The sequence below is a fragment of the Cucurbita pepo genome, chromosome 1, assembly GCF_057944985.1.
Source record: "Cucurbita pepo subsp. pepo isolate OVF chromosome 1, ASM5794498v1, whole genome shotgun sequence".
Classification (NCBI taxonomy): domain Eukaryota; kingdom Viridiplantae; phylum Streptophyta; class Magnoliopsida; order Cucurbitales; family Cucurbitaceae; genus Cucurbita; species Cucurbita pepo.
In genome coordinates, this window is record NC_141798.1 from 3,464,212 (window position 1) to 3,472,937 (window position 8,726).

At 35.9% G+C, this 8,726-nt stretch overlaps 2 protein-coding genes across 2 annotated transcripts; one reads left to right on the forward strand and one right to left on the reverse strand.

Moving 5' to 3' along the window:
* Window positions 1-797: 797 nt before the first annotated feature.
* LOC111795650 (uncharacterized) lies at window positions 798-1,835 on the forward strand. Its single transcript, XM_023678197.2, has 3 exons — window positions 798-1,103; window positions 1,239-1,348; window positions 1,416-1,835. The coding sequence occupies exons 1-3, from the start codon at window positions 847-849 to the stop codon at window positions 1,667-1,669; spliced, it is 621 nt and encodes a 206-aa protein (XP_023533965.2). The 5' UTR covers window positions 798-846; the 3' UTR covers window positions 1,670-1,835.
* A 609-nt stretch (window positions 1,836-2,444) lies between these two features.
* LOC111795641 (GATA transcription factor 19) lies at window positions 2,445-3,837 on the reverse strand. The gene is made up of 2 exons (XM_023678185.2): window positions 3,339-3,837; window positions 2,445-3,028 (listed from the first exon to the last, which is right to left on the reverse strand). Exons 1-2 carry the CDS (start codon window positions 3,768-3,770, stop codon window positions 2,669-2,671), a joined length of 792 nt encoding a protein of 263 aa, XP_023533953.2. The 5' UTR covers window positions 3,771-3,837; the 3' UTR covers window positions 2,445-2,668.
* Window positions 3,838-8,726: the final 4,889 nt, after the last annotated feature.

Consider the following 8,726-nt stretch of genomic DNA (forward strand, 5'->3'; position numbering starts at 1 on the left):
TCACATTTATAGATAAAAAGTGAGGCAATCTTCAATTTATCCATGTTTTACCTTATTGGGAATGTTCGGTCGATATTGTATATTCTAGTTCAGTTTGGATTGGATCATAATTTTTTTCTCAGGCAGCCAAAAACTAAACTGAATTGGTTGACTCCAAAAATAATTACTCAACCCAACCACAAATGCTATGTAACCAAATCTAACCCAACCCTTATGATTCACGTCAGGGTGATAAAGTTTTCAAATTATAGAGTTTGGTGTGCACTCCAATCAGAATTTAATCAAGACGATATGAATCAACCTCTTCTTGTTGTACCAAAGATCATACCATTTTTTAAGAGAATTGGAATTACGTATCTTTTCCATTCCCATTCCAAAGTTTTTATGTGTTTCTATGTCCCATCAAAGCCTCAAAAATTATTGAGAAAGAAAAATAATTGTAACCTAACTCCGAATTCGAAATTAAAGTTTATAAAGTTGGAAAGGAAAAAAAAAAAAAAACAATTCGTACAATGGAGACAATAAATAGTAACGAATGGTTAGCCTGAATTCATGGAATATAAGGGTTGGGGAAATAAAGAAACTATCGGACCCCCAAATATAAAAGAAAAAATTAAATGACGAGAAAGGTGGGTTCATGGATTTTCAACACGTGTCCAAAATAGACCACGTGAGCGCGAGACGACGAGGTAAATAACTGACACGTCTTATACAAACACGCCACGTAACCAACCCTCTGTCCGAGAAACTCCCACCGACTCGCCCACTGCGCCAACTTATAAACCCAAATCTCACCCTCAAGCTCCAAGACCGAATTTTGGATACTTTTCAGATCGGAAGGCAGCGATGGGGACAAGCACGTGGTCGTTTGTGGCGGTTTTGTGGCTGTTATTGGCGGCGGAGATGGGGGTGGTCGAAAAATGCAGGGGTGGAATGGGACGAGGAGCAATGGAAGATGTGAAGGATAATATCACTGAAATTATGGAGATGACGAATCTTGAGGGAAAAGCAGAAGCCGTTAAGAAAGGTGCTTCTGAAGTGTTCAATGACACCAAGGACGCGGCTGAGTCTTTGTCCAACTGGGCTTCCGCCGAGATTTCCAAGTAAATATTTATTGTTTCTTGTTCCATGTTTTATTCCAAATCAACAATGTCGTGACTTGGAACCACCTGAGTTTAGCCAAAATTTTAGGGGGTTTTTTTCTTTTTAATAATTTAGCTTCAAAAATATTTATTTAGGGGATTAGGATTGGAAGAAGAAGGATTGAAACAGACAGCCCACCACATGATGGACAAAGCCGGCGACGCAGCCACAAAAACCAAACACACAATCCACACAGCAGCTTCAGGTAATCAAACCGAATTTTCAAATCCCATTATTTAATGATTATTTAATTCTGTTCTCCGTACATTCAGATGCATCTGACAAAGCCGGAGAGGCGGTGAAGGCGGCGTCGGATAAAGCCAGCAACGCCAAAACGAAGGCCAAAGACACGTTTTTGAACGGGGAAGAGAAGGCGGCGAAGGTGTATGAAGCGGCTAAAACCGAAGTGGAGCGGGAAGTTGCGGCGGTTAAGGAGTGTGTGAACTGTGAAGCTGCTAAAGAGATGGCGTCGCATGCCGCCTTACAAATCGGGGCAAAGATAAGGGAGAAGTCCTCGGAGCTGTGAGGTTGACGCGCGGCTCTGTCTTTTTTTTGTATTGATTTTCATTTTATTTTATTTTATTTTATTTTATTTTATTTTTGGGTCTAGGCTGAGTTGTAAAATATTCATTATTGTTGATACTGTCTTGATGAATAATTGTTCCTATAATTTAGGATTCATAATTTTAATGTGTTTTTTGAGTTTGTTATTCCAAACAATTGATTATTACAAATGCATCACACTGTTCCAATGTATGTTCGGCTAGGAAAATGGGCTTTCTATATAAATTATGGGCTTTGTATGAAGGAAAATTGGCCCAATTATTGTAAAAAAACATTTATTAAAAGCTCGTAGATGCCTTGTACAAGAAAAGATACGTTAATGTCCCTATAAAACAAATATAGTCATTAATTTAGATGCCCTCTGCATGAACACCTAACATTACCATAAAATAAGAATAGTAGTAATATTGTTTAAAGTACGAGGGGTAAATTGGTATTTGAAGGGGGGGAAAAGGGGTGAATTCCGATGATGAGAAGAATTAAATAGTGTGGAAAATTGAAGTTGAATAATATAATATCATAGAAAGTTAGAAAATCGAAATAAAACCATGATGCCTAAACAAAAAGAAGACGAAACGAAAACCAAAAAAACATTAAAAAACAAAACAGGCGGCGGGTCTCCCAATGGACAAATCCACGACGCACATCATCATCATCATCACTTTCACTCTACAATATCCTTTTAGTTTCATCTTAATTTTTGATTGTTTGGGAACCCAGAAAGTGAGAGGGAAAACGAACCAAAACTAAGAGCAACTTGTAATTTATCTGAGCTTTTTAATCCACTTCTACCCATTGAATGGGTAGAGAAAAAGGAATTGGATTTTTAACCATAGCCATTTTCGCCGCATTTTAATTTTTTTTTTTTTTTAAAAAAGCTAAATAACAAAAAAAAAAAAAAAAAAAAAAAAAAAAAAAAAAAAGAAGAAGGCTTCTCCATTGATCTGGGTGTGGGGGGGGATCATCTTGTGAAGTCATGGACGAGGCTGGGCCGGTGATCGGTAACGTTGAGGCGCCAAGAGAGATACGAGATGCCATTTTCTTGTTCGGTTCTTCGAACGTCGTCGTTTCCTATAAACATTGATTCGTTGTTAATACCCGCCGCCGACAGGCACGGGAGTTTCTGGGTTGCCACTGGCGAGTGGTGTGGAACCCATGTAGCGGTTGAATTCGTGTAGTTTCCGTTGAACATCTGGTGGTGTTGGTGGAGGTGATGGTGGTTGTTAGATTCCGCCGCCATTGCAGTAGCCGTGCAGTTCACCGTCGCCGCCGCCCTCCGCTCTTCCTTCTTGAACCGAATCCCACACGCATTGCATAGGGACTGCATTTCAATTAAATAAATAAATTCAAATTTTATTGTTACAATAAAAAAGTAATTACATTGAATTTAGTCTAATCTCAATTCTTCTTTTAATTCAAATTTATTGTAATTTTTAATTAAAATTATAACGTTTTAACAAATAAAATTATAGTAAATAATATAAGCATCGGTAACTTAAACAGAACTCCAACAAATTACTAAAATCAGAATAGAATCTCTATTATAAACAATTGTTAAAGCTTTAAAAAAATAATTTACATTTAAAAAAAAAAAAATAATAATTTCCATAATTTGAAATCACGTGATTTACCTTAGGCCCTCTCGGCCCATTTCTCCAAAGCGGAGTAGAAGTGGTATCGCAGTTAGCGCACCGTCGAGCAAGGAGCGGATCGCCACCGGAAGGGACAGCGGCGGCATTACTCGCCGTGGAGCGGCCAGCACTCTTGTGTTTAGGATGCAACAAGTCCCAACAGAAGTTAGAGACATAAGAACCGGCGGAGCGGCGGTGATGGCGGGGGGCGGCGCGTTTGTCGGAATCGAACTCCGATGATCGCGTAGAGGGAGTACCAAGAGAGAGAGTACAATCAACGGATGAAGGAGAAGAAGAGGAGGAGGAGGAGGCATAATTATTAGAGTAGATATCCATCATGTCATGGGCGGCGCCACCGTGGTTGGGCACCGACAGAAAGACGGAAAATGAAGAGGCAGCTCCGCCGGCGCCGCCGCCGCAGTGGTGCATCATATTTGTTGGTCAATGAAATGGAAGAGAGGAAGGGGGTGGAGAGGAAAAGAGAATGAATTGGGAAATAAATAAAATAGAAAAGGGAGATAGATATAGAGGGGAAGAGGAGAGAGAAAGGGATGGGGCCCATTTTGCATGTTCTAGAGAGAGAAATTTAAAATTAAAAAAAAAAAAAACTGAAAGGGACTTAGTGAGAGACCGGAACTGAGTCATCCAGTCAGTGATGGTAGTGGCATGTTTTTAATTTTATATCTCTCTCTCTTTTATTTATTTTTAGTATTATTCATATGTTTTAAATTTCCTTATAATTAATATAACCAAAATTAACTCAATTATTAATTATTATCACTCAAGCTTAGGATAAAATACATCCTTCTATGGTTATATTCGTTAAATTAAAAATAAAAAAAAAATTTATTTGGGGGGGGGGTGAGAACTGAGAAGGGAGAGGGAGATTTTGGTAATTGTTTTAGTCAAAGGAGGCCACGTGACTAGGGGGAACAGTCTTCCATGGATCTGCCGTCTCCGATCACGAGGCCTAAATATTAGACCCTCCAAAACATCTGTCCGTATCCTTTTTTTTTTTTTTTTTTTTTTTTTTTTTTTTTTTTTTTTTTTGAGTGTCCTGTAAAACTAAAATGATTTGAATTTATGTATGGTTAGTCGTAAAGTAGATGATTAAATTAGAATTAGTGTAAAGGAGTAGTAGTAATTTGAATAATAGTGGAAGTAGTAGTAAGATTAAAAAAGGTAGTGATTTTAGAGAGAGAGAGAGAGAGAGAGAAAGAAAAAGTAAGTAAGAAGAGGCAGTGTTGAGTTGATTAGAGTCAGTAGCCGTACGTGGTGAGAAGGGGATCACGTGAACCCAAAAGTGAGAGGGGGGAGTTGGGTAATGATAGGTATAAGCAGGTGAATGGGGGGGGGGTGGGGATTGGGCAGTTTGGTGAGTATAAGTGTAGTTAGTGTGTGGGGGGGGTGGGTATCAGAAGGAGAAGATAATGATTCAGGAGATTGATATTAGATAATTGATATTAGATAGTGTTGTTTTGTTTTCATGTTGTGTGTGTGTTGTGATGATGATGATCATGTGTTTGCAGTCAAAGATAAGAGAGTATATAGGAGGAGGGAGGAGGGCTGAATTGACCCCACATGGATGATTTGATCACCTTAACCCCCCCTTGCTTTTCTTTTCTTTTTCTCTCAACACAGAATCAGATCGTCTAGAGATTGGTGATTCAGACAGAGTTGGACAAACCGGGACGACCACCGCTTTCCAAAAGATGCCCTCTCTCTCTCTACATTTTTATTTTCGAATTTGACTAACCTTTTAAATATTTTCTTAATAAATATGTACATTTTTAAACTCCGTTCAGAATTGGGTGTAAGTAATTCAAAATCAAGGTAAACTAAGAGTTTTTAAATAGATTTAGGATTAGGAGTAAGCAGCTAATTCATTTATATTTTTAACGAACAGGGAGAATGAAGAACGATTAGATTAGTTTCGGCATTAAAAATTTAGTATTTACCATTGGAGAAAACTATTAGATAAGGTAAGAAGGTAAGGTAATAAAGTGAGAGATTAAAATTTAATAAACGGTATTAAAAAGTTGAAAAATGGTCCTAAAAGTTTGGTCCTAAAATATTAATTAAAACACATTATTATTAAGAGTATTAATGGGAAAAAAACAACATTAATAGTCTCGATTAGGTGGAGACAGAAATGAATGTTTGTTTTGATCCACACACCACATGCAAATTTATTTATTTTTATTTATTTTTTTAATTTTTGGGTTCTCGTATTTCTCGATTGCTACTGCCTCATTCCACGTGAGAGTCTTTTGTAAACCGTGGAGTTTTGATGGGTGTGTCCCCCTCCCAATATATATATATTTTTTAATTTTTATATAAAAAAGCTAGAGAATCTGATTTTGTGGTGTTTTTAAGGCATTTCAAATAAACCTCGCCTATAAATATAAATATAAATATAAATATAATTTAAATAAGAGTGTTGGTAAAACGGCTATTTATTTTTTTATTTATTTAAAATCTGTGTGGGGTTATAGGAGGATAATAATGATGATGTTACGTAGGTGGTTGGATTCGGTGGGACCCAAAGGTGGGGGAGTTTTATTTTATTTATTTTAATTTATTTTATTATTATTATTAAATAATATTTGGGGGGGTGGGGTTTGAATAAAATAATACATTTTCCAAGGCAAGGCAATGCAATATTATTGGGAGATCTTATCCGGTGCCACGTGGGTAAATTTTAAAAAATGTGCATGAATTTGCATGGAATGCATGCAAAGAGGGATGATGATTCAAAACGGAGAGCCCCCCAAAAGAAGGGAAAAGAAAAGGAAAAAAAAAAAAGAGGATTAATTAAACAACGACAACGACAACACAAATATTCATGTCAAGAACCTATAACGTTTGTGTTCCTCAAAAGCACCAATATACAACTGGAATGTCTTTCTCCTTCTTTTTCTCTCTCTCGCAAATAATTTTATATATTTTGTATTTAATAAATCTTTCGAGTGTTGAACACCGTTCGTTCATAGTTCGTAACTTTTTGTTTGTCTTGTATGGCTTTCACCTTTCAATCTTTGGAGTGTTTGATTGATTTTTCCTGATTTGAACTGAAAAATTGGAAATATTTTTTAAAAAAATATATAAACACAATTTAAGAAAAATGAAATGGTTTATTAATTTAGGGGTTTGAATGGAGAAAAAGAAAAGGTAAATGGGCATGTTTTTTAATGAGGTAGAGGAAGACCAAAATCAGCCTTTTTGTTGAGCTTCTATGATAATGATATCTGTGTGTAGATGGGTGTTGTTTAAAACCTAGTATATATAAAACCAGAAACTTTATGGAATATCTGTCTCTATCCATGTCTGTCTCTCTCTAGGGTGGCTGTTCTTCTTCTACCATGTTCTTTCTCTTTCTCCCTCTTTAACTGGGTCTCTCTTCTTTCTTGGTTTGACTGAGTGGAAAAAGAAGAAAAGAAACAGCTTGGTAAGAAGAAAAAGAAGAAGAACAAGAACAAAAGTGGGGGAAGAATTGGAAGATCTCAAGAGAAACTTTATTGAATTGTAGTAGTAGTAGTAGCACTCTATTCTATTCTATTTATAATAATGGTGTTGTTTTGAAAAGGGTTTGTCAGTGTTTTAACAGAGACAGATAAAAACACACCAACTGTAATTCTCCTTATTGTCCCACCTTAAAAAACATCCTAATCCTCTCTATTTATTGCTTTTAAACAAAACAGCTTACTCTTAATGTAGTTTAAATTATCCTAAGTTTCTAGTGATGGGTTGACTTGTTTAGTCCTTATCATTTAAATTTGATTTCTAATTAGTTTATAAATTTCAAATTGAATTCTAAATCATCTCTAATATAGTTGATATTAGTTGATCGAATTGGAAGTTAACATATGCTAAAGTTTGATAATTTTTCAAATGAGTTGAAATTTACAAAAATTTCTATGTTTATTTCTCTCTCGTTTGTTGATGGGTTGATTCTCGGCCTAATCAACTTTTATTGGGGAAGTTTATAACTTTGTAGAAGAAATGGAGAGCTATTTGCGTGCGTGTGTGTTTTTTTTTACTTGGTTTGACCTATTTTTACCTAATTTTTCGTTATCAAAATTATCATGCTTAAGAGATATTAGGCTTAAAATGAATTAAACTAACGTTTTGAGATGTGTTAAACGATAGAAAATATGTAAGTACCACTTATGTTCAAGTTTACTTCTAGGATAAGAATATGTAATATTTACGAATAAAAAGAAGAAATAGTTGCCCGTCATTGTGGTACGATCGACGACAGTAAAGGAGCCAGATAAACGATGGACTCCAAAAAACTAGTTATCTAAAGATCTCGAACAACTCTAACACGATCTCTATGGAGTGTATTGTCAAGATCAATAAACATATTAGGTTCCTAGGAAGCTAAGTTAGAGCTCCAAAGGAGCTAAACTAAAAACAACAAATTGAGGTAGAATATAAGTATGAACTAGCTCCGAAGGATCTAGACCAAGAGAGATGATAGACTTTGAAGAATTAGATTTAAAGGAATAATGAATTTTAAAGAGTTAGATCCTTAAGATGAACTCAATTGAGCTAGCGAAAAACCTAGTGGCTAGTTTGACGTGATATTTAGATATGGAATATGTATAAGATAAATGATTGCTTAAAATTTAAGAACAAACTAAGATCTTACAATAAACCCGTTACTAAATATAAAAAAAAAAAATACGACAACTTGGGTGGAAATGATGAAATTATAGAAAATTTATAAAAGATAATGTGGAAGAGATGTTGGTTGTAGGGTTAGGGGTTTGGCTGATGTCCTTTCACACAGCCTGCTTTCTGCTTAATTTTGTCCTACCATCATCATCCTCCTTTTTCCTCCCCTTCTGCAGAGATGCCCCCTATCCATTGTGACACTGCTCACTAAACCCTCACTCTCTCTATCAATATCTTTCATACTGTTCTGATTTTCAATCAGCTTTGAAATTTTTTAAAATTGAGCTACCAACCAACGAATGATGAAACAAATGGTGAAAATATTTTGTTTTTTTAAGGGGGGGGGGAAGAAGAAAGAAAGGGAGAATGAAGTTGAATTGAGTCCAAAATGGGTATCACATGAGTTGGTCAATGGGAAAAAAAGGAGGGGTGCAGAGAGGTGTAAGAATGGTATTTGAAGTACTCAAAAAGTGATACGAAGAAATGATATGTTTGCCATATTTGTTTGGTTATAGGGCGGAGGTGTGTGTGTGGAAATATTATTGTCCTTTTCTACTTGTCTTAGTATTTGGCATTTATTAGATTTGGAAGCAACCAGTTTCAATCATACCCTCTTACAATACTTCCAAACATCTCACACTACTCCATCAGAATCACCCTGCCCTGCCCTTTCCTGTTCAAAACCTCCATCCTTCATGTCTTTACCCA

Bases quoted from the DNA above. Each gene is read 5' to 3' on its own strand.
- LOC111795650 (XM_023678197.2), top strand. From the start codon at position 847: ATGGGGACAAGCACGTGGTCGTTTGTGGCGGTTTTGTGGCTGTTATTG. The intron at 1,104-1,238 runs GTAAATATTTAT...ATATTTATTTAG, and splicing joins GCTTCCGCCGAGATTTCCAA to GGGATTAGGATTGGAAGAAG. The intron at 1,349-1,415 runs GTAATCAAACCG...CCGTACATTCAG, and splicing joins AATCCACACAGCAGCTTCAG to ATGCATCTGACAAAGCCGGA.
- LOC111795641 (XM_023678185.2), bottom strand. From the start codon at position 3,770: ATGATGCACCACTGCGGCGGCGGCGCCGGCGGAGCTGCCTCTTCATTT. The intron at 3,029-3,338 runs GTAAATCACGTG...ATTGAAATGCAG, and splicing joins ATGGGCCGAGAGGGCCTAAG to TCCCTATGCAATGCGTGTGG.